This window comes from Manacus candei, unplaced genomic scaffold (assembly GCF_025592945.1).
Source record: "Manacus candei isolate 608988 ecotype Guabito, Panama unplaced genomic scaffold, ASM2559294v1 h1tg000043l, whole genome shotgun sequence".
Lineage (NCBI taxonomy): Eukaryota > Metazoa > Chordata > Aves > Passeriformes > Pipridae > Manacus > Manacus candei.
Window position 1 is genome coordinate 4,688,818 of NW_026138091.1, and position 26,267 is coordinate 4,715,084.

The window sequence follows — 26,267 nt, forward strand, 5'->3', positions numbered from 1 at the left end:
AGTAGCTCCCTGGAAAACTGTGCTGCCAGTGAAAGACAGGGTTGGTGCTGGGCAGGAGGCAGCTGAGTTTGCCCCTCTGCCAGGGCTGGCACTTCCACTTCCCACCATCCCCCAACAGCTGTATCTCCTGTTTTTGAAATGTCTCAAATCCTTCCTGAGTTGTAAAAAATTCTACCAGAGGACTGCTGCATATAGTCCAGAGGCTTTCAGTTTCTCTCCCTGGATTTGATAGTGGACCTAAAAGCATAATCTTACAAGAAATTAAGGAAAACAATCAGAAGGGCAGAAAAATACACAATGGTTAATAAATACAATTTGCATGGGCTTGTTTCACTTTAAACTCTATTTAGCTTGTTTTTCCTCTGTGGATTTATAGAGATATCTGGGAAGAGAGTTTGGCCCACAGACCACAATACTGAATAGGTTTGCAAAAGAAGGAGGCATTGTGAAAAGCAAAAAGCCGGTATTGTAATTAATCCCCAAGTTAACCCTCTGGCTACAGAGAATACATTTGCAATTTACTGATTAGATTAAAACAAAATAAATGTTTTCTGCTTCATCACAAGATTTTTTGCAAATGTAGATGGTTTAAATACTCCTCTAGTCCCCATGTAGAGTGTTCACTGTTGCCTGGCTCCCAGCTACAAAGTTTATCATCCTGGGGCAGTGCAGAGGTCATAAGGCTAAGTAAGATGTCTGTAGAAAAAATCATACAAGAGAGGACACCAGGCATATAGATGGGGAAGCACCCTTTGGTTCAGGACATTCCTAAACAACGGAGTGCCAGAAGATGGAGGATGTACTAAAAATGAGTAACAGTATTAATCAAGTAATAAGTAATTCCTTCTTGCATTCTTTGCTAAAACCTCTTCTTGCTGACCATTATTGAAAACAGGATACTGCTCAACCTTTGGCCTTACACGGTACAGCAAATTTATGTTCATATTTCTACATTACTGTCTTCAATGTATGTTAACCTGACCCATTAGCTGTATGGAGCCCTGTGTATTGAGAGGGTTTGTACCAAGATAGATGAGGTGGAGGTCAGATTAGGAGTGAGTTTGGTTTATCTTTCAGATATGAGTTATCTCCTTTCTCTTTATTTCATAATGCAGTGTGCATTTAGAGGAAACTACTTTTGTCAGAATCCTCACATTTCCCTCTCCTGTTCAAATTCATAGAAGTGAATTTAAATCAAGCTGTTTAAGTTTCTTAATGTCATTAATCTTTTGCTAATAGAAGACTATTAATATGAAGCAATTGTCATTATTTCACTCTGAAATTTTTCATCTGTACTGACTCATTGATGGTGTGTATGAGAAGGTAGATCCAGAAAGCCTTTGCTCTGGCCTTCATCTCTGGGCACAGGTACAGATGCATTTCCCTTCTCTAGAGCCCTGCCTATGCAGTCCCCTATAGGAATGTCTCTGATGAAGACAGGCAGTGGCCAGGGCTGTAGACTTAAAGGGATCTGTTAAGCTCTGCAGAAAAAAGCTCAAGGTCACTTGCCTGTCTTCCTCATCAGCCCTTCAGCTCTAGATGGGCCCTTTTAAACGTCTATCTAACCTCTGAAGTGCAAGATAAAGTACATCTTGGTATGCAGACATTTACAACTGTCTTAAAAGCATTCAAGCATTGCTGTTTCAAATTGCAAGCCTAAGTGGATTTCTTAAACTTTATTTTCAAAGGGAATCCAGGCCCTTTTTACATTAATATACTTGTTTGAGCAAGCCTTCCCGTAGAAAGCAAGGCTGGAAAGCCAGACTGTGAAAGTGGATCAAGAAAAAAAAGCTGGAAAGAGAGAAAGGTTTATAGACCTAGCTTAGGTGTCAGCTCTGGAGACTTAAGAAGCAGCTAAACAGCAGATCTAAATGCACATAGAGGGGTCCTGTCTCTAAGAACCTAAATCCCATCAACTCATAAAACAACTTAGGCACGTAAGTTACCCTGGAAATGGAACTGTGTGTTCTGAAGTGTATGAGCTACAAGGATTTGGGGTCTGTACAGGCAGTCTTAGATGGTGTGACTGAGTGGGGCCATTCTGCCAGATCCCTTTGGAAATGTCCGTAGATGGCGCAGCTCTGTTGAGCAACAATGTGAGTCTGGAGGTTTTACATTCTTCAGAAACTGCTGCTGTTTAGTAATTTCTTCAAAGTGCACTAACAATTCATTTGTCTTCTTAGAAATCTTCCGTGTGACACTTGCAGTAGTTTAAAGATAATGAAGACCAAGTCAAATAAACAAGAAATGTGCTTTTTTATCTTAAGGTTGACAGAGTGTAGTAAACGCCTCTTTTCCCAGATGTTCCTTCCTGTCTTTCCCAAATGGCAAACTCACCAGGAAAGAACTCATTGTACTGATTAGTCTTCAAGTCACAATAAAAAATAATTTTCTCTTATTGATACTGTCTGAAGATACTGCCCATTTACATTGCAAATATTCCTGCCCATGTCTTTTTCCAGGTTAGCTGGTTTTGTTTAAAGCCTCAAAAGAGTATTGAAGGATATTAATGTGTGAATAGATTATATATTTGCTTGTTTGGATTTAAGGGTAGTAAATGATATTCCTTAAATGAGCAGCAGTTGCAGGAGGGAAGTAGAGTTTGTGCTTAAGATATTAATTATTATGGAATACATGAAGCTAAATTGACTTACATATGAAAAAAAACCCCAACATTTTTTCTATCTAAAAGATGAAAAATCTAAGATCCATTATTAATTTGTATAACCATATGGCTGACCAATTAAATAGCAAAGAATTTCAGTTAAGCAGTCTTTAAAAACCACTTCCTAGAAGCTATTGATGTAAAGTTGCACCTCTTCATCCTCATTGATTAGATCAGTTCTCCTAGGTAGGCTGTTCTCTGTATAATGCAGGCAAGCACCCTCTGGGCATGCTGTAGTGCTCACCAAAGAAGTGAGCCTTCTATGTGCTGGGAAAAGTAACCTGGCTTTGCACCTGGAGAAGAGGTCTAAGTTGACAATGATGGTGCATGGCTACAGCTCCTCCAAGGTGTCATGGAGGTACTTACGAACTGAAATCCTAGAGGGGCAACTCATACAAATATGACAAAAGTATTTTGCAGACTGGTTTTTTCTTAGTTTTTGAGGAAAATATACAGCAGACAGAATATGTGGGGGTTTTTTAACAGTTCTTGGCTTACCTTAAATAAATGCTTTATCTGAGCTCCTTGAGTTGTGCATTTTTTTAATATGTGGAGCCCTAGCAGTCAATTCTTATTATTCTCCATTCTCTTTTCCATTTTCCTATTCTTTTAATCCCTTTTGTTTATATTCCTTGTAGCTTGGTTTGAATTAGCATGTACATTAATCAGAGAGAGAACAGGTCATCCAGGACATGAGGCCTCCAGTATGAAATAGAGCAATGCTGCAGTGCAAGGAGATAATAACAGCAATAAACAAAACTGCGTTCAATTAAAGCTCTCCCGTCTAAAGAAAATTAACCATAAATTAGTAAACATTTGTTCTGCTCTTTGAATAAACAGCTCAAATAAGCACAACAAATTGGCATCTTCATTTATTTTTACTTCTGAACATTTCCCTCAATTTTCAGTCACACTGGAGACACATATATGTGACTATGAATGAGAAACAGAGCTTTATGTTGCCATTCAAACTTTATTGCCATTCAAATTTTATTGAAGAGAGAAGTTTGCGTGACAAAATGCAATTTGATTGTACAAGTAATCTACAGGAAAAGATGGGAGGTTGTATAAGCTTTGCATTTTTGAACAGTCAGTTCCCGTAGTTGAGCGGTGTAGCCTTATCGAGGGCAGAACAGCAGTGAATTGGCAGTACATTAGAAAGCCTGATTAAAAGAGGGAAAGTTGAAACTACACTCATGTCAGCTGTTTTCCTCTACAGGATATTGAGCCATTCCTGTCCTAACCAGATACTGATTGCTTAAAACTTAATCCAGAAGTACTTGTCAAAACTGTTTCCTCAGCTCGTTTTAACCTGCTGAGCTGTGAGTAGATCCTTAGAAATTTTTGCAGTTTAGTGCTAGAGGTATTGTCCTGCTCTCGCTCATGTCTGTGGGAACAAGATCAGACCCTCTGGAGAGAACATGAAGTGCCTCCAGTTTCCAGAAAAGCTATTTAAAACTTTATAGCTGAGGCTCCTGATTAGTTTCTGTGGACTCAGAGAGGGCTGGATTATGCTGCCAGGTGCTGCAAGGAGGTTTCTTGTAGCTGGGAAGCTGCAGAGGATTGGAAGTCTTGCCTCACAGCAGCCATATATCCCTCTTCTCCTTTCAGTAGGCACACAGCTTGCTGTCATCCCTTCTAAATGCCTTGCTCAGAATCAGAGGCATCCTCAGACTCAGAGTTTTTCATCAGTTTTTCAAGTGATAAATAAGTGGAGAAAAATAAAAAATAAATAAATGGAGAAAAATAAAAATGCAGCACTGGAATATTATGAGGAGAGCTGTGTGGCAGAGCAAACATGAGCAGAAGTGGCAGATATTCTTTACAAGATGCACACTTCATCCTATTGCCTCTCTTACAGTCCTGAGCTTAAATATATTCAATCTGTCGCTTTCTGGTGATAGGTATTAGCTTCAGTCTTATGTCCACACTACCCCCTGTAAATGAAGTCCTTTGTTTGGTGAGATGGGGCTGCCCATACCAATGGCTACAGGATTTGTGTCAGGTGCAGATGACTGCGAGACAGAGTAGAAATAATACAAATATCAGTAATACTAACCATTTAATTGTTAAGCATGTTTGTGGAAAATTGGGCTAATATCTACCTATCTGTCCAGGATCTCCTCTTTGGAGAGGAAAAATCAGAGCCAGAGGAAGGTTAATCTGTGAAAGGAATAAGGCTTTGGAAACTAGGCCAGGAGCCTATAGAGAAAGAGAGGTCTACTGTTCCCACACATGATAGGAGGTCAGTAGGTAATTTCTGGTGTTTTAACTAGCGCTGGTATGTCAGGAGATAGCAGGAAAGGGGTGAAGATCAAGTTTTGACCACCTGCACATCCAAGTGCTGAAGGTAGAACTCAGGTCTTGAATTTTTTGTTTCGTGCATCGTAAAGTTTTTACAAAATGGCCAAACATGAGCTGAGCGGAATAGATCCTTCAAGGTAACAGTATAAATTTAGACTGGCCATAATGTAAAGTAAATCAGTCACTTTATATTCATAGTTACAGATTTTCTATCAAAATCAGTTTGTATTCCTCTGCAATTGTTTTTTTTAAGTAAATTATAGACATAAATAGTACTGAATCTTCAAGTCATTTAGAGATCAATTTCCTTCATAGAAGACTACCTATGGCATTTGATTGCAAAATTACTTAAGAAATAACACAGATTTAGGGAACTTTGGGTTTTAGTCCTGCTTCTAACTCTAATTCTCCTTTGGTCTTGTTAATTGGTTTATTGCAACTTCTGATTTTTGAGTACTTCAGTCTGGGTATGATATAGATTTGGTTTGTTGAAAAGTATTGATAACCTGAGGTCTCAGTAGCTTCCTAAAAACTGCAGCCCTTGTTCAAGTGAAAACCAGCAGCAACCCAGAATTGTCAGCAGGTGAAGCAGAGTATTTGAGAAACTGAGTTTTCATCGTGGGTCTGCCCACAGCATCTGTATGACAGTGTATAAGGCACCTAGGAGTGTAAAAATGAAAAGTACAATATATGTAATAAGTACTGTTTGAAAATATTAGGATGACATTCACACAGTTACCTAATGATTTTTAATTATTTTCTCAAACTAATACTGATGATATAGAATGTCCTTTGTTGAAATCAAGACTAAATAAGAGGATAATTATATTAATGGGTATTGTATATTATCAGAACTCGTGGAGTTTTCTATCAGAATATTGTTTAATATGTGCTGCAGCACAACAGAAAACTGAAACTAATGAGCTCTAAATTTCCAAGAAAAGAATGTATACCCAAGAAGAAATGAATCTTTGCCACGGTCCGAAGGGGGGATGGGACTGTGGCACAACACAGGTTCGGGAGACAAGGTAGGGTGCAGGTAGAATGGTTTATTGAGGCGTGCGAAGGATTCTTTATCAGTTCAGGGGGGAAAGGGCCAGAACATAGGGTGGGGCATGAGACAGACAAACGAGAGAGCAAATCAGGATAGGGGCACAGGTGAAAGAGGGAGGAACGGGGAGGAACCAGGGAAAGAAAGGGCAAATGGAGACTGCCTCCTCTCTGCAGCTTCTCCAGCCAATCCGCAGGAAAGCAAGGAAGTGGACAAGCCTTAACATGCCCGGGAGATACAAATTTTGGGGAAGCATACAATGTGTATATACATAATAACTGTAAAGTCTGTATCATAAAGTCCTTTCAATCGCTGTAGATCTTTTTCCACTTCTGAAATTGTTCCCATTCTGATTCCTGGTCCTTCACAAATGTTTGTTTTTCAAATTGAGGTGATCAATAATGGATCTTTATTGTATGCTTAGAAGGCTTGTTTGAGATAGTATGCTGATGGTCAGAAACAAATCAAGAGATCATGACACCCATTGATATAACCATACTCTCATTCATCTCTACTTTCCCAAGATGTCCAGTCATATCAGCAGCGCATAGTGGATATGTATTTCAGGATAGCAAGTACAGAGCAAGAATCATATATATACATTTTTGAAAAATACCTAAAGTATTCTTAGAAGCAACTATTTAACAATACTGTGAACGTTACTTTAAAATTTATCATATTATATTTCACTTCAAATGAGAGCCATCTCTTAACCTTCTGAGGACTGTCTGTAATGGATATTATAGATCTTCATTTGTGAAGAAATGTCTCAGCTGTTTATTAGAAGATCTGTATTAGTGTTTGCTTGAGGCTGGAAGGAAACAGCAGTATCTTCAGTCCTTTGCAAAGATTATTTTAACCTCTCTGTACTTCTGCTTTTCTACTTTTTCTTTTTTCAACGCTGATTTTTTTTGTTATGAAGTCAGAGTTTGCTATTTTTATTTATTTTATATCAACATTAATTCCTTTTCTCAGTTACTCTACTTTTCACACATCACCACAGCTTTACATGTCACATTAGTTCATCTGTGTGACCATGTTTTCTCTTAGCTGTTTTGCTAAAAGCAGCGAGAAAGCCAAGACCAGTATTTTTTCTATTGTTTACAAATTTGCTTTTTTTTTCCTTTGAATCGCTCTACTGAAACATAAAACTAGATATGCAGCTAAAGTCTGGCACCAGTAAGGTAGTAAGTGCTGGAAAGCATGTGCCTAGTTGTGCTCTCCCAGTGCAATCACAGCAGTGCAAAACCCACCTGCATCCCGTGCGTTTGCGGCTGAGAAGGAGCAGCAAGGCGAGAGACTCAGGACCCATGTCTAGGCCTAGTCTGTGAGCACCTCAGAAACAAAATGCACAGGGGAATTGGGGTGTTTTTCTCTTTAGTAAAACCCGGGGAGAGTATCCCTGCAGAGTGTTCCTTGGTACAAGCGGGATCTGAGGACCCAAAGCAAAATCCCTCCCCAGCAGCCACAGCCAGCGCCACTCTTCGTGTTAATTAATGGCTTTCTTCCCCCCACACGCCCAACACGGCTCCCCCCTCGGCTGCAAAGCGGCTTGGCCAAGAGATGGAGGGCCAATGGTGCAGGAAGAAGCACCTCCTGTGTCCACAGCGCTGAGGTCAGAGGTCAATGGCTTTTGGAGGGCAGCAGCCACCACCGCTGCTTCCAAAACCACTAGAGAGAAGGAGAAGCCAAGGCTCAGGAATCTGGGTGTAGCGTTTTTTGGGAGTGCTGAATAAACATGGGAATGTGTATTTAAAGAAACTACCTAGCTTAAACAAACAACTGGGAAAACAGGTCGGGCAACTGGATTTTCATAATCACCATCTATGGCTTAATTTTAGGGTCAGGGAAGACCCGGAAATGACCTCACTAATGATTAATAGGCTTTAGTAACCTGTTGGCCCTCTGAGGTGGACAGGTGGAGTTTCCTTTTGAGTGTGTTCAAACAAATACTGCATTTTTAATTTTTTTTTATCATGGTCTGTAATAAAATCTACTTCTATAGATGTATTATTTCAAATACTCCAGGGACTTCTCATCAGTGGACTTGTCTGTGTTATCCAATTGAAAAGAAGGCTGTGAGTATGTAGTAAAACCCCTCTCTGGGATTCTAGACAATGCACAGACATAAGTGGTTTCCTGACAGCACTTACGTACCCAATAAGGTGGCTATCCCAGCTGCTGAAACTTCAGAAGCGTTAGTCTCGTGATGATTTTAATATAATGTTGTTGCAAATGTTTACAATTCCTCAGACTCCTCACATGGTGCTCTTCCCCATCAAACACAACAAGAGGATGCTGGGAGAGGTGTACTGTAACAAAGTCTTCTCTAATTTGGCCCGGACTATTAACATGGGGAACATAAAGAATATAAAGTTATTTAAATGTCAAAAAAGGTAGAAAATATGAATAAATAAGGGAAACCCCATGTGTATGGCTCCCTTACTCTAATTTGAAGTGGAAAAATACCTGTATGTAGTAGGAGATACACATGTACACATACACACAGACACATATATATCTATATCTCTCTCTCTCTCTATATATATATATATGTCCAAGAAAAATGAATTGTCTGACTTGAAGTGTCACTGGTATGATTGTGAGTTCTTTATTCAAAACCTATTGTAGACAAGAGATACTTACTAAAAATGGGCTCCTTGTTGCTCTGTGGCCTGCCTTGTGCAATCCCTTCCAATAAGGTGGGAAAAGGTGACCTCACTACATAAACTCTTTCCATCGAGGTAGTAAAAGAGAAGAGAATTTTTGCTTTCTATTCTTCAACAGAAAGTGAAGACTTTAACTGTTGGAGGAACACAGAGAACCCAAGGAGTCCAGAGGAGGATCTGAGACTATAAACATCTTCTATTAGAACATACAAGCATACAGTGGGTTCAGACCCTCCCTCATCTTTCAAGACAATGCAGTATGTCTTGTTTTCAGCCCTATTCCATAGCATAAAGAATGCAATAAAGAAGTTTGCATAATTAATGCTAATATTGGTAATCGTTAGTATTGCTAATGTATGTAAACATTATTAAAAAAAATTATTAACTGAAGCATATTTCAAAAGGGTTCTTTGAGATGCTCATATTTATATATTTCTATATAAATATATATATATCTATTTCTATTATATATCCTCTTATGGACTTTCTAAAAGGATTGCTATCTTTCAGGTAACTATTTCTTGCCCTATATTCAGATTTTATTCAATCAAAAATGTAGCTTTTAATGCATTAAATATGTACCTAAAAATTAGTTCTTCTTTCCAGAGTAAGTTATTTGATCCTCAACACCAGTATTCACCAATAATCCCCATAAATGGTAAAAGGTATAAACTCACAGTTATAATTAGATCAGGTATATTTTTTGTTGTTGTTAAAAAGGAAATAGCCTTTTTGCCAAGACTGTCAGTTATAACAATGTAAAAGCCAAAGAAAATATTAACATTTTCACTGTACTTTGTTACTGGACAATGAGAATATTTTTCCTCTATATTAGGAAATCCCAGTAGGCTCTCCCAGAAGTATGTCTGGGTCTAAATTGCTACCCATTTGTCAACCAAAGGTAGCCTAAACAGTTTCACAGGGACTCATTGCACAGCTCTTCTTTGGATTTCTGGATGGTTTTCAAAAGACTGGATTTGGGATATATACCCTCAGAGCCACCTGTTTGAGAGACTGCCTTTTTCCATGGAAGAAATTGCTAGTCACAGTCAGAAGAGGTGCTTGTACAGGAGAGTTTTTATGACAGAGAGGTCTAACAGGATGTTTTCCTTGAGAAATGGCCTGGAGCTGGGGACTGACTTGTCCCACAGGCAGCGGTAGTCCCTGGGGAAATGGGATGGGTATGTGAGCCAGCACCCTCCTGCAGAGTCCAGCTGAGAGCGGCCACCATAACCGGCTCATGGTGTGCCCACCTCCCAGGCTGTCATGGCTCTGGATTTGGGCGTCAGTGCTGGTACTGCCAGACAGGGCTTCAGTGCCATGCAGGGTGTGTAGCAAGTCACAGAGCAATACTGGTAGTTTGTGCATATATCAGTTACTCGCTATTTCTGCTAAGAATGCTACTTCACTTCTGCCTACCTTTTAGCAAAATAGCAGAATCATACCCCACACACTTCCTTGTGACAACAGAAATTGTCCCCATCTAGCCCTGGAGGCAGCCAGCCACTTGCAGACACCTCAGCTACCTCTCGCCCCTTCCACCTCCACTTCCATCACTGACTCACTGTTACCATCTGTGGGCCTGGGCAGCAAAGCCTTTGCTGCCACCCACCCATCGCCTAAGCTGAAGTAAAGCTGAAGTAGGCTTGTGAACGCAATGGCACAATGTGAGATTCACTGATTCTACCAGGTGGCCTTGTCTCTTGGCCATTGTTCCTTTTTGCTGTGCTAAGTGACAGGTGAGTGACAGGTGACTGGAGTAATTTCTATTCACGCAGACTGACATGATATAAATCTTTTCATTTAAAAAAAATTACTGCTTAAATGTATAAGAGGAAGAAAAGTGCATCAGAGTTGTACCTGAACAAAAAAAATGTGTTATGCTCATACGGTTACATTGCTCAAATGTGCATGCAAACAAATACCTGTGGGCCAACAATGAATAATGAAAGACCAGTAAAATGCAAGTATTAACACAAGCAACTTTTGATGTAGACCAGAGGTGGTGAATGGTGCTACATCCGGTTGGCAGCTGGTCACTAGTGGGGTTCCCCAGGGCTCAGTATTGAAGCCAGTCCTGTTTAATCATAGAATCACAGAATCGTAGAATCAGCTGGGTTAGAAAGGACCTCTTAGATCATCAAGTCCAACTCTTGATCCACTACCACCGTGGTTACTAGACCATGGCACTAAGTGCCACATCCAGTCTCATCTTAAAAACCTCCAGGGACAGTGAATCCACCACTTCCCTGGGCAACCCATTCCAATACCTGATTACCCTCTCTGTAAAGAATTTCTTCCTAATATCCAACCTAAACCTCCCCTGGCGGAGGTTAAGACCATGTCCTCTTGTCTTACTGATACCTGCCTGGGAGAAGAGACCAACCCCCACCTGGCTCCAACCTCCTTTCAGTTAGTTGTAGAGAGTGGTGAGATCTCCCCTGAGCCTCCTCCAGGCTAAACAACCCCAGCTCTCAGTTATCTTTATTGATGATCTGGACGAGGGGATTGAGTGCAACTTCAGTGAGTTCACAGATGACACTAAGTTGGGCAGGAGTGTTGATCTGCTGGAGGGTAGGAGAGCTCTGCAGAGAGATCTGGACAGGCTAGATCGATGGACTGAGGCCAGTGGTATGAGATTTAATAAGGCAAAGTGCTTGGTCCTGCACTTCTGTCACAACAATCCCAGGCAGTGCTACAGGCTGGGGGCAGAGTGGCTGGAAAGGGGTCCAGCAGAAAAGTTCCTGGGGGTGCTGGTCAACAGCCAGCTGAACATGAGCCAACACTGTGCCCTGGTGGACAAGAAAGCCAATGGCATCCTGGCTTCTATGAAAAATGATGTGGCCAGCACAACCAGGGCAGCACTGGTGTACTTGGCACTGGTGAGGCTGCACCTCACCAGTGGAGTATTGTGTTGAGTTCTAGGCCTCTCACTTCAAGAAAGACATTGAGGTACTGAAGCCTGTCCAGAGGTGGGAAATGAAGCTGGTGAAGAGTCTGGAGCACACGTCCTGTGAGAGATGGCTGAGGGAACTGTGGGTCTTCAGCTTGCAGAAAAGGAGGCTCAGGGTAAACCTTATCGCTCTCCACAACCACCTGAAAGGAGGTTGTAGCAAGGTGAGGGTCAGCCTCTTCTCCCAGGCAGTCAGCAACAGGCAAGAGGAAGTGGCCTCAAGTTGCACCAGGGGAGGCTCAGGTTGGACATAAGACAGAATTTCTTCACTGAAAGGGTGGTCAAACACTGGAACAGGCTGCCCAGGGAAGTGGTGGAGTCATAGTCCCTGGAAGTATTCCAGAAACAGCACTTAGTGCTATGGTTTAGTTGACACTAAACCATGGCGGTGTTTGATCAAAGGTTGGATCAATGACCTTGAAGGTCTTTTCCAACCTTAATGATTCTGTGATTCTATAGAGGAAAACATTCCCCCAGTATTAATAGCACTTGCCTCACAGATACTATCTGATGATGTCTGTATCATATTTATAATAATATGTGGTATTACTGTAAAAGGGACAGTTATATCTTAACAACACTCCAGTGTCCAGAGAGGTGTGCAGTCACACTCAGCCAGCAGAGTTCTGCAGATAAGAAATGCACCCAACCAAGCAGAGTTCTAACATAAAAACTGTAATTACTGGATAATAAATTATTCAGTGGTCAAAGTGTAGAGTTGTATTCTGATCTGGCAGGATGACTATTAGGAGAGACTTGAGACAATCTTATGTTTTGTTTGTATATATCTGAGCATGGTAGAGCAGCTAGAATCCAAAGAACTTGCCCATAAGTATACATGAATGGAGAGGTATACATATGCAGAGGTAGGAATCGAACTGGCATTGTCCTATCTCTGTATGGGCGTAGCTGCTTGGTAAATGTTACAGACTTTTACACTGAGCTGAGTGACTTTAGTCCAGTTCAGACAGCTGAGTCTGTCAGTCTTATAGTACTGATTTCTGCTTAGTAAACACAAAAATGTTGATTAATGCCTAGAGATTTGTGTCATCACAATTCACAGAGCATGGATCTATTGCAATCAGTATGCCTAAAGTTAAGAGTTGAGTAGATAACATTTGATTGATGGGTTGAAACTATGAAAAAAGACAGTTTTCTTAAACATTGTTTGGAGAAAGCCACAAAAAGAATAGGGCACATACCAAGCACACTGGAATGTGCTCTATTTGTATTTTCACAGCTCAGAGTTGTTGTAGAATCCAACTTTATTTTCCTATAGAAATTGAAATGTTATGAATGTGATTGTCCTGCAGGAGACTTTTGGCATTTCCAAATAACCCCTCTAAGTCTGTGACCATTCCTTCTCCTGGGACACAGCTTGTTTATTACCTTGCCCTTCCCTCCTACCTAACATGACACATTTTCTGCTGTTTTGGTACTCACAATGTTTGCGCTGGCTTTCCACTTATTTCTGCTGATTTTATCAATTTTTCTCCCTCCATTCTATATATTTCAGTAGGTTCTTAAACATACACCTGACATAACTGTGAATTTTGTTTCAGGTTGTTATATGTATCAGTTAGAAATATATTCCCTGTTTTTTTTCTGTGAAACGTTTCTTCCTTACTATCACTTTCACATTTGACGTTCGTAATGATAAGGTAGCATATAGGGAACAGCTCTGCTTCCAAGAATAATCCAAAGAGTTGCTCCCTAGTGCACTGTTCTTGCAGGTTGTTAGATTGAATAGGTAGTGTGTATAGTCTTGGTTTTCTGGCCACTCAGTGCTACCAGTGAAGCCACTCTTGCAGTCTTTGCATACCCAAATCTATCAGGGACCATACAGAAAGTCAAGGTGCATAAATAATTCAGGATCAGCTGCATGAAAATGGGACTTATGGTAACACAGATCTCGCATAACTGTGTTAATTATTTTCTAATGCAGACGAGGGTCCAATGTCTCACTGACTTTGGATATGAGCAGCTTGGGAAGTGTTGAACCTTTCATCACTGTGCCAACCCCACGAGAAAAAGTAGCGATGGAATACCTACAGTCAGCTGGCCGCGTCCTGACACGGCAGCAGCTTCGAGACGCAGTTGCATGTTCTCATTTACTTCAAACAGAATTCATGGTGAGTTTAACAACAAGCTTTAAATGAGAATTTTTGACATAACTGGAACAACAGAAACTGTGGGGAAAAAATAGTCAGGCAACACCTTAATGTCAACGTACAACTAATTTCCACAGGGCAGATTAGGCAGTTTCAAGGTGGTATTTATGTTTTATGTCAGTCATATCCACGGATAAAACAGATTCCTCTGGGTTTGAAATTCCATTCATAGATGGGACAAATGTCGTATTAAAGCTACAGTACAAATGGCCAGCACTGTAACACTGTGACAGTTTCAAAGAGATCATGAAGGCTATGGTGACAGAAAACACAGTAATAATTGGAGATTTTGTTTATTCCCATGTAAACGTCATGTATGTTTGCAATTTGAGCACTAAATTTTTAGTCACTATAAATTACTTTTTGGAGCAGACGAAGACACCCACAGTCCCTGTCCAAAAGGTACTTTTGTCTCAAGGTCCAAATATCTTTAACAAGCATGCCATACATCAACCTAATATACTCAAGACCAAAAAAACTGAAGTGCTTTACAAGTGTACTTATCATTTCAAAGGGTAAGAATCTAAAATGAAGAAAGTGGCTAGGTAGAAACAAGTCAGAGCAGAAAAACTCAGTCAGAGAAAGCACATTACAACATATTAGTTGGAGTTGAAGCTGGCCAGAAATGTGGGGGACAATAAAAAGAGTTTTTTCAAATACATTAATGGAGACAGTACAGAAATATCATCAACCTGTTACAACATGAGGATGGTCACCTCACAAACAAGGATAGAGACAAGGCAGAGGCGTTTAACACTTTCTTTGCATCTGTCTTCTACATGAATGCTGGAGGACCATGACTGCAAGAATGATCAACTCCCAGTCGATCCTGAAATTGTGTGGTATCTGCTGCCTCAGCTGGATCCCTACAGATCTATGGGGCCTGATGGGATTTATCCCAGAATCCTCAAAGGGCTGGCTAATGTCATGGCAAAACCTCTCTCGATGATTTTTGAGCAGTCTTGAGAATCCGGAGAGGTCCCAGATGGCAAACATTGTCCCAATTTCAAGCAGGGCAAGAAGGAGAACCCCAGAAACTACAGGCCTATCAGTTTCACTTCAGTGCCTGGTAAAGTTATAGAGAATAATATTATTCTGGAAGATATTGAAAGACAATGCAGTCATTGGTCACAGTCAGCACTGCTTCCTGAGAGGAAAGTCCTGCTTATCCAACCTGATTTCCTTCTATGACAAGGTAACCCACCTAGTTGATCAGGGGAAGCCAGGTGATGAAATCTTTTTGGATTTCACTAAAACTTTCAATACTGTCTCTCACAGGATCCTTCTGGACAAAATGTCCAGCACACAGCTGGATAAACACATCATGTGGTGGGTGAGCAATTGGCTCACGGGTCAAGCACAGAGGGTAGTAGTGAATGGGGTGACATGAGACTGGTGACCTGTCACTAGTGGGGTTCCACAGGGCTCCATCTTAGGCCCTGTGCTCTTCTACATCTTCATAAATGACTTGGACCCAGGAATGGAAGGGATGCAAGTTTGCAGATGACACAAAACTAGGAAGAGCTGTTGACTCCCTTAAAGGCTGGGAGGCCTTGCAGAGAGACCTCAACAAGTTAGAGGACTGGGCAAACACCAACCATATAAGGTTCAACAAGGGAAAGTGCTGGATTCTGCACCTGGGATAGGGCAGCCCTTGCTCTTTGTACAGGCTGGGGAATGAGATGCTGGAAAGCAGTGCTGTGGAAAGAGCCCTGGGGGTCCTGGTGGACGGCAAGTTGAATATGAGTCAGCAGTGCCCTGGAGCCAGGAGGGCCAACTGTGTCCTGGGGGCATCAGGCAAAGCATCGCCAGGTGGTCAAGGGAGGGGATTGTCCCCCTGTGCTCTGCACTGGTGAAGCCTCACCTTGAACATTTTGTGCAGTTTGGGGCACTGCAATATAAGAAAGATATTAAGCTGTTAGAGAGTGTCCAAAGGAGTGCAACGAAGATGGTGAAGGGCCTTGAGGGGAAGCTGTGTGAGGAGCAGCTGAGGCCACTTAGTCTGTTCAGCCTGGAGGAGACTGAGGGGAGACCTCATTGCAGTCTACAACTTCCTTGTGAGGGGAAGAGGAGGGGCAGGTACTGATCTCTCCTCTGTGGTGACCAGTGACAGAACCCAAGGGAATGGCATGAAGCTGTGTCAGGGGAAGTTTAGGTTGGATATTAGCAAGAGGTTCTTCACCCAGAGGGTGATTGGGCACTGGAACAGGCTCCTCAGGGAAGTGATCACAGCACCAAGCCTGGCAGAGTTCAAGAAGCCTTTGTACAATACTCTCAGGGACATAGTATGACTCTTGGGGAGGGTCCTGTGCAGGGGTAAGAGTTGGACTTGTGGGTCCCTTCCAACTGGGCCTATTCTGTGATTCTGAAAAAGGCTGGTAATGCAAACCACTCAAATAAAAGAAGCTATCAGAAAAAAGGATGCATCTTTTACAAGGGAATTAGAAAAGAGCATAAACTGATGCCAGTTGAATGTGAAAGCTGAGTAAGGCAGGCCAAAACAGATTTTGAATTAAAAGCATCATAACTTCATTTTTAAACAGATCAAAAGCACAAAACTTACCAAAGGGTACATGGATCAACTGATGACCAAAATGGCAGAAAAGTGATCTGGAGAAGTTGAAGCAGTAGGTGAGAAGTGACTGCATTATTTACATCTGTGTTGACTATAGAAGAACTTAGGGAACTTCCTACATCTGTGGCAAGAATAGGTTTAAGCAGATCACTGGGGGATCTGTTTGAGAATGAAGCATTAATGGAAGAGATTCTAGAACAAATCAATAAAATTAATGAAAATTACTCACTGGAGTAAGCTAGTGGTCACTCAGGAACCCTAAAGGAGTTCGTATGTGCGTTTACTGATGTATTAACTGGCCAAGTGTAACCAATACTTATGCTTCAACAGATGAGGAATCAGAGGGCTAGAGGCAGCACTTTTTCAGAAGGACTCCAAAAGAGATTCAGAGAACTGCGTGCCTAGAAATCCAATGTCTAAATCAGAGACACTGGAATGAATCAAAATAAAGAAAGAAGCCAATAGATATACGAATAAATGCAATCGAGTAAGGAATAATCAATACAGTGCAGCACCAGAAGGATTGGTTGCTTCTCAGTGTAAAAGGAGGTCACAAGTGGAGTCCCAGAGACATGTGTTCTGGAGCTGATACTGAGAAAGATGCTCGTAAGTCATCTGGCACACGGAATAAATAGTTAGATGGTGAAGTTTGATGATGACACTGGATTACCCTGGGTAGTAAAATTAAAAATAGACTTCAAAAAAATTACAGAAAGATTTTATGATGGTGATGAGGCAGAGGAAATCCGAGGTTGATAAATAAAATGTTATGCATTTGGGAGAAAATAATTTTGTATATTTTGATGGGTTCTGAAATAGAAAGCTAAGAATCTTGGGAAAATAACTACAGGATAATACAGAATCTTTATGAGACTGGAAAAAATCTATAATGCATTCACAACTGCAGGCTGCTCCAATCTCCCCATCTCAAAGCACATACCGAATATGATGAACATAACTATAGAGTAGAGCAGCTGCTGTATCAGGAGATACTAAATTGACCAGGACCCAGGACTCTTCTGCCTAGGGAAGAGACTATGAGAGGCTCTAACAGAAGTCTATAAAATCCTAATTGCAAGGAGAAGGTGAATATTCATGGGTTTTCATGCCAAAAGAGCAGTATCAGATGACCAGTGCTATACAAAGAAAAGCTTGTCTTGTTCTAGTTCCCTTAGATGCCTTGCTACCAGTTACTATCAGAGGATACCAGAGAGGAGGAACCTAACATGATCAGCTACCCAACCTAAGCCTAACTTTTTTTGCTTCTACAAGTATTACCTAGCAAGGCATGTAAGAGCTGGAAGACATATACAACCCCTTGAGCAGACTACAGGTCTAACAAAGACATACAAACAATGCACTTCTTATTAAACATACTAGAGCACATGATCCCTTGGCTTTCATTTTTTTTCCAATTTTTGCATGTAAGTCAATAGATGATGAATGCCATCTTACTCTAAAAATCACTTTTCGCTGTGAATAATATCATCTTACAAAGCAGCCCTTTTATTAATCTTTTAAAAACCAGGGTTTATAATAACAGTCATTTGCTTAAGAAAAATAAATCCCTCAATTCTTTTACCAAAAAGTGGTCAGACAGTGTACACAGAAAAAATTACAAGCATCTAAAATACTTTTATCACCAGTTATGCCATAGGTTCTCTGCTATTCTGCTGCTTAGGCAGGAAAGTCAGAAGAAATAACTTCGTCATGCTTAAACCCCCCACGTTAGGAGACAGTTTGTACAGACAACTTGGCACCTTATAGAATCCTGTTTACCCAAATCCTCTCACACAGCATTTGTGCACAGCTTTGGGTAGATAGAGTCACATTTTATTTGTCTCTCAGTGGGGCACAACATGACTTTGGCTGTTCAGTGTTTCCACAGAATTTTTTTGAAAAGATCATGACTTGCCTATTCCATTTTTAATCCATTTTTTGCAACATATTTCAAGATGAAGCTGTTGAACTGTATCTGTTTACTATTTTCCTTGCTGTGTATAATAGCTTTAGTAGGAACTTGAGGCATGCAAAGAACGCCATATATAAGCCTCACCCATTCTGCTCACTCAGCTTGTTTTAACTAGCTAAAGAAATACAGTAAGACAGTCTTTTGGACATTAAAATTATTAGCTCCCATGAAAAACTTCCAAGTGTGAAAAAAGATGAAAAATGTTCAAAGTATCTCTGGAAAACTAAACATGAGCAGTTTAAGGTTATTTTGAGTTCTTTAATTAAAACCTAATTTTTTATTAACAATTAAGGGGACATTACTTATTTTTATTGTAAAATATTTAAATTACCTGCAAAACATTTTTACATAATATTAATTAAGCTGTATTCTTGTTTTTTTTTTTTTAATAATGCTGACAAAAAATTGGGGTATTTTTAGCTGGGAGAATATACCTGATTTGCAAAGAGGAAGAAATATAAATTGCCCAGCATATACTTATGTAGTAGCCTGAGCTGCTACTATTCAAAAGACAGAATATCTGAAGTTGGTGACAAAAGATAAAATTTATTATTCCCAAAATACTGGAATGGCAGGAAATACAGTCCTGAATGGAAAAGTGCCAGACTGTTAAATTTATAAAAATTAGTCCTCATAAAAATAGAGGTATCAGTATAATGACTATCTGCCTCAATTTTCCTAAATTTTGCCACATTTTCTTTCAGAGACCCAAATAATATCTCTTCAAGTGTATGAACAGTTGTAGCATTGAAAGGCTAATGTGAGCCAGGATAGTTGTTATTAGAAGAGTATTACTCAGAGAGGGAAAGTAACCCATGAACAGTATGCACATGCATTTATAATTGCATGTGAGTGACTGAGTTCATGAATGTGTGCAGCTTATACATTATTTGCAATTATTTAATTAAATATATGCGTTTAGTAAAACAATTCTATATATAGCCTATCCAGCCACAGATTTTGTACGCTAATTTTCACATGTTCATGTTATTTGCAGTCTGCTGGGCTTATTTGCTCCCCTGTTAATAAATAAAAATCCTGATTTATTTTTTTTCTAGAATAATCTCTTGTTTCTCACAGCCAGTTTCTGAATAGGTGACTTGTCTGTGGCTGTGATCCACGAGGTATTGTCAGGTTTCTGTCTGTGCCCTTGGCCTAACAAGTGCTTACAACTGGGAGGAGCCCACTGATTAGAAATTGTTTACAGGACGTAAGTGATGAATATTATTAATGGGCCTTGTTGGCCCAGAGAAATGCGTTTCTGTTTTCAACTTGATGGCATCTGTCAGTAACTGGACAAATGATGAACTATTTAAAAATTTCATCAGGCGTAGCAAGGGAGACAGCCGGGCAGCTGGGAGAGCCTCACTGACCACCATCGCTGGCTGGGCAGGCAGAGGACTCTCTCTTCCTCACACATCTTTTTCCAGTCTCTGTAGATGACAGACACAGATCACATTAAACACAGGCTTAGCATCTTGCTCTCTCTTGGTATATAGTTCAGCAGGGAAACCTTTCAGAAGCCATTCACTGGTGGTCTTTATACTAACCCAGAACTGAGGCAGGGAAGCTCTATGTCAGCCACTTGGAACAGTTTGGACCCCAAGGGCCAAGGCTAAGAGTCTCATGGAGATCACTGTTGGGAAGTGGTAAAAGTCAGAGATAAATATGAGGAGGGTGTGGGAGCTCATTTTGTAGTTCTGCAGAGGAGAAAGTGACATCAGAAGCAGGACAGAGGTGACATGGTGAATCCGAAAAATCCGGTATGAAGAACTGCTCAGAGACTTTTGTGTCTTTAAGCAGCAAGGTATTTGTTTATTCAGCGTTGAGAGCAGCAAGCCAGCTCACACTGGACAAACTTGCTCGACTTGGAAGTGCAAAACCAAGCCATTTAATACACTTTAGATACATGGTTACATCATTTAACATACATATTAATAAGTAGGCTAGTCTCTGGGCGGAGTCTTTCCAGACATGCCAGTCTTCTGCTCTGGAGGTCTTCTCCTCAAGCCTTCATCCCTCTGGTGGTCACCATGGACGTCTTCCTCAATTTGACCAATTAGGTGACCTGAATTCTTCAAGATTGCAAAATCCTGGCTTTGGCCTTCTAGATCTTGTTCAAACGTCTAGATTACGTAATTTATTACTCTGTGTGTACTACTCCTATTCTTTCTATAGTAAGGCCTTTGGTCCAGTGAGCAGAACAGAACGTGATATTAACCAGTGCTCCTAAAATGTTCTTCTAGCAAAACAGGTATTGGGGTTTCTTAGCAGGCCAAGATATCTCAGTTAACTCTTTTAGGCCTGGCTCCTGTTTCAATGGTTTGACTTAAGGTAATAGGGATGAAATTTATGCAGGCGTGAAGTCTTACAAGTGAGAATATCCCACACATAGCAAAAGCATCATATAGATGGCAGTACAGGGAGCTGAAAAAGGACTGGGTGAAGTACCTGCTAGGAAGGAGTATCTTAGCAGCACCACTTTGGTTGGCCTGACACAGTAAGTCTTTCTTCTGAGGAGTCAGCTGAAGAGCACAGAGGAGATTGAGGAAGAAGAGGGAGAATAAAGAAGATCCACAAAACACATCCATATAAGGCGGAGAAGGTAGAAAAATAAGAATCGATACAGACTCACATAGTATCATGTTGGGAAGCAGAAACAAATCACAGCATTTCATTATAAACCCTCTAAATTTTACTTAACTTTGCCATCTCTTTAAGCAGAAAAGCGAGAGGAGAGCTTTCCCTGTTTGGTGAACCTGTGTAAAGGTCTGCTGTTGGTGCATCCTTGGTTAGAGGCCTCATCCCAGTTCCTCTAAAAAAACCCCCTGCAGAAGTCAGTCATGCTAAGCAGGACAGAGTTCGTGTCTGAAGGACAGTGGCCATGCATCTCATCTGTGCCAAAGTCCTGGGCAGGCCTGCACCTGTAGAATTAGAAACCACATGATTTTGAAGGAAAATATATGAGTAAATTTTCCAGTGATTGAAGCCAAAAGATCCTCCTCATGTTCCTATGTGACTGTAAGAGGCAATTATTTAATATGCTGTTGTCTCTTAGGATAAATGTCCCAGGCTAGCATGAAATTTCCAAATCTCTAGTAATTGCTGTTCTTTTAAGTAGAAGAATTAATTTACTGAAGATCAAATTCCAGCTTACCCTAAGATAATTTAAAGAATGGTGGCCAAAAAAAAACTCAGTAAAAAGATGAAGACTTGAGTCAACTGAAGAATTTTTAATGTGATTTTGCCAGATTGTTTTGGTTGGTAAAACATCCCCCACAATCAGGAAAAAAAAAAGTATATATTTCATCTTGCCATTTTAAGAGGGTTGTTTTTATTCAACTGTAAAAACACTGTTTTGGGACCTCAAAATCAAAATTATTCTTATCCTCCCTTAAAAGAAGTTAAACATCGTGTTCATGTAAAATTGGGGGATTTCTACTTTTCATGCTGACAAACAACTTGAAAAACATTGATTTTAAGTTCATTGGGAGTTTATCATTTGTATATTTTTGGCACATCAAGGAAACTGTCACATTAGTTACTTGCACATCTGCATATTTAAAGAAGATAGTGCAAATCAGTCACTAAAAGATCAAAATGAGAAGTAAGAAAAATAGATTTAGATTTTTATTAGTTTTGAGTCATTGAATACAAAAGACTAAGGCACTTCATTCTAGTTGTTTAAATAAAAGACAAGTGAAGTCTTTGAATGACATTGTTAAGGACTTAGCACAACATTTAAAAAAAATGTTTGCCATATATTAATATTTAATTATTTTCAAAGTTCCTCCCCCAATTATGTAAAAAATTGCTCTTTTCTGACACAGTACTGCACTTTTGAACTCCACTTTTCTAGAACTACTGTGCATTTTAACCTTGCTCCTAATCCCGTAAAAACTTTTTTTTTAATAATTCATCAGAAGCGTTCCTTGGAAGTCACCCCTTCAATATGCAACTCCCTGTGTTTATTGAAGGAAGGGTGTTGACAGGCTTGAGGTGGGAACCACTTTTTTTCTTAATAACTTTGATGTCAAAAGACAGTTGTGTAAGAGCAGATGGCCTTCTGGTGATAATTTCCTGCATGGCTCCTTTGGAAACATCAATCTGATTTAATTTATTTTTTATAGGAAATACCAATGAATTTTGTGGATCCCAAAGAAATTGACATCCCGAGTCATGGAACTAAAAATCGCTATAAAACAATTTTGCCAAGTAAGTGAGTTAGCCCATGGTTTCCTATATGACGTTTAGTCCTGCTTTGGGAACATATTGCTGTGAAAATCCAGCTGTCTTTATATTTGCTTGTTGTGTACCCATTCATACTTGTATTTGTAATCTATGTAGAAAGAAAACAGAAGCCCAGTGCTGTAGGACTGGCAAATACAGAAATCTCATTGGATGCCTTAGTAGGTACACATGTTGGCAGCATCCCAGCCATGTTCTGAAGTGCTTGATGATTTTCTCTGAAAGGCAACTCAGGCAGATGAGTAGAGAGAGATGAGCCATGCCTTGCAGTAGCTCATCCATCACAGCACAAATTGTCTTGCAGTCGCTGAATTCCCTCTGGTTGGAGGAAGCTACTTGGGACTAAAAAAACTCAGACTACAAAAAGCAAGTGCTACTTATCCTTTGTTCTAGTGGGCTTCCATCTTTTTAAATCCTCTGGTGGTTGGGGTTTTCTTCTCTGTGTGCTAATTGTCTTTGGGGAAATCTGTTTGCGGGAGTAAGAAAGCCACCCTCACACGGTGTTGTCTCTTTGTTGCTGTAAACTTGTTACTGCCTTCTATACTGCTTCTGTATTTTCATTGGCCCAAATTCATATAACAATTGCTTTGTTATACTTAGAGGTGATTGAAAGCTTTTCAGTGGAATAGTGTTCCTTCAAAATACATCTCTCTGAAATGCAGCTATTTTCATAGCATTTGTTGACAGATAATAAGATATTCCATTTCTCTTTTATTGAGCATTTTGTTTTTGTGTTCTGTTTCAAAATAGGCTGCAGAAGTTTTAACATTGCACTAAATATAGACATGAATAGTTGAGTTTTTATAAATTTTGACATCACCAAAGTGAAAAAGTTCAGCGATTCAAATTTTGCAGAACACTCCCACAGAAAAATGTAAACACATCTCTTTGCTTATGTTTGGAATGAAGAATACTTTTAAAATGACAGCATATCCTATCAACTAGAAATTTGTTTTCTAATCGTCTCTAGATTGTCCTTGTGGGCCTATGTTACATGTTAGTAATTCAAATTCAAATGATGAATTTTCTCTCACCAAGCCTGAACACACTGTAATTTGTTCACAGCATACAATGGCCTTGCAGTTAAATTAATGAAAACTGGTGGCCTTCAGCCTCTAGATTTGTCTCAGAAATGTGATATGTAGCTGGGAAAGAAGCTTCTATAGAGTCCTTGCTTCTCTTCAGCCTCCAATAAAATTTCCATTGTGTTCAAGGATAGTTCATCTGTTTAACCAACAGCTGTGTGCCTTTGAGTGCAGTCAAGAAATGTTAAAGGGAATAAAAAAAGAAAGTAACTTAATGCAAGTTATATACCTAACAGTCAGAAGATTCAGCATCCCTTAGAGTCTGGCCCAGTGTCAACAGGATGTACATGGAGGGTGAAATCCTGACCCCTTTGACGACAGCAGGACTTTTGCCATCAGCTGCAGTGGAGACGGTATCACCAGGCCTCCCTCCACCTGACTGGCAGATTTTTGAAAGGAGTTCTCCCTTCCCTTAGCATCTCATGTCCCAGCTGTCCCAGCCACCATCAGGTTCACCTTCAGCAACACCTGGCAAATGCAATGAGTCCTATTTCACTGCAGTATGTATTTTGAACTGGGACACAACAGCTGGGCTGTGGTTAATGCTGATGAGCTTTGAGAACCAGCGTGCCTGTGTGTCTTCACCTCCAGTTAACTGAGATGTGCTGCCAGCTCCATGGCACATTTTGAATCCAAGCATGCTGCTGGTGTGCACCACAGCTACTCACTGACAGGCCCTTTGTAACTGTCTTTGACAGAAGTCAAAAGGTCTGTTGTGCATTAGCACCAGCCTTTTTCAAAGAAGATATTTTGAGAATTGTGGCACATGCTCATAATAAATACTAGCACATCCCACACCCAGTCTGAGAGGGTTTGGAAATTATTTGAGTGATTAAATAGAACAGCTTTTCTGGTTTCCTGCTCAGATGATATCAACCTGCTGCTTCATACACCCGCATCAGCTTTTCCATTCCCAGCACTGGGTGCGTCTCTTGAATCGGGGCACCTGTGATGACAAGTGACGTTTGAGCTGATGGATTATCTCCTAAAAATGCCCAGTCCTGCCAGCTCCACCCTCTATGCTTTGGAGGATGTTCTCGTTTTCCAAGAGATAATTCTGTGACAGGGTGCAAATACTACCCAGCCAGACACACTCGTGTGAAATAAAACTAATGCCTATTGAAAAGTGTTCTACATAGAAAACTATAAACTGCAGGAAATGTTACATTGCTGTGAAAGATGTTTCAGTTGCAGTATAAAATAGCCAACACTCTTATGCAAACACTAGGGTGCCGCTTTAAGTTTTCTAAATGTTATTTGCATTATAATAATATTCTAATTCAACTAATGACGGGGCCAGTGTGGGATCAGAGGCAAGTGGCTAAGCAGTTCCTTAAAATTCACTGTTTCTCCAACCTTCCTCCTGACTGTGACCCCCCCCATTGCTCCTGTTAAACTCTGCTCCATACCTTCTGCTGCATTCCCTCTGCCACCAGTCTGTAGTATGTCTCTCTCCCTCTGACCAGGTTCCCAATCCTGCACACAGATTTCCCAGTCTCTCACCTCTGGCAGAATATCAGCCCTGCTGCTCCTTCCTCATCCTCTTAGTCAACATCTTCACCTTTGCCTGCTTGTCTCCTGCAGCCCCCACTACATATTCCTGAAGCAGGACCTCAGCTTCAAAGACCTCTATGTTTTCTATTTCCTGTCTCACTTTTCTACATCAAACCAGAAGCATAATTCCTGTGATACTTTAGACTATATGTGGACTTTTGCTTACAAAGGAGCCAGTGGCTTAACACTATTCTGTGGGTATCTATGTGTGTGTAATACCTGGTTACCATTCCCTATCCCTTTCTGAAGAATAACCTCATGTCAAAAGTCTTCATGAAAACGCCTTGGACAGAACAGCAGATTCACAGTAACATGAAGATAGAAAGGACTTAGGGGGTCAGACCACAAAGTCCACAAGCTCTTGCTTGAAGTACTTGTGCTAAAACTGGCTCTGGTACTCCAACTGAAGGCAAGGGGAAAGTTAAATTTAAATCATATGAACAAAGTAATTTATTATGAAAGCATATAGACAGATGCTAGAAAACTGTTTTTCTGATGCCGAGAATTTTCAAAATCCCTTGCACTCCCCAGTCCTGACTACAAACAGTCAGATTTGCTCCAGTTTTGTTCCATAATGAAGGCAATAGGGCCAACAGCAGCCTTTCAGAGACTAAAGAAAAAAAATCATATATACAAATCAGAAGAGAAAAATAGTTGAATCTTAGTGGAATTCAACAAGGGTTCATCAATGGACTTTTACATATCCATTTGAGTCAACAAAATGTGTCCTAGTTGTGGTCACCAGTATCATAGCATGTATAATATTTGTAAATAGCTAGTATTATAATAATTGATCTATATTAGACTGGATATTAGGCAGACCATATTTTTAGTAGATAAAAAGATTCCCTTTGCATGGATGAAACTTTATTTTGTAATGCTGAAGCATGTTTTAAATGCAGAAGCACTCACCATGATAAATCCTTTAAATTTTCAGTTGAGAAATCCTGGATTATATTGGAATTACCAGGAAATAATTCAGATGGGATTAAAAAATGGTGCATAGTTTACAGGTGTTTT

At 40.3% G+C, this 26,267-nt stretch overlaps 1 protein-coding gene across 6 annotated transcripts in view; it reads left to right on the plus strand.

The window, feature by feature from the left end:
* Positions 1–26,267, plus strand: part of PTPRR (protein tyrosine phosphatase receptor type R) — a 147,856-nt gene that overhangs the window by 98,561 nt on the left and 23,028 nt on the right. For all 6 annotated transcript variants that reach the window (XM_051795889.1, XM_051795891.1, XM_051795890.1 and 3 more), the window contains 2 exons: positions 13,588–13,774; positions 22,491–22,575. In XM_051795889.1, coding sequence (XP_051651849.1) covers positions 13,588–13,774; positions 22,491–22,575 — 272 coding nt within the window. The remainder of the gene's footprint in view (positions 1–13,587; positions 13,775–22,490; positions 22,576–26,267) is intronic.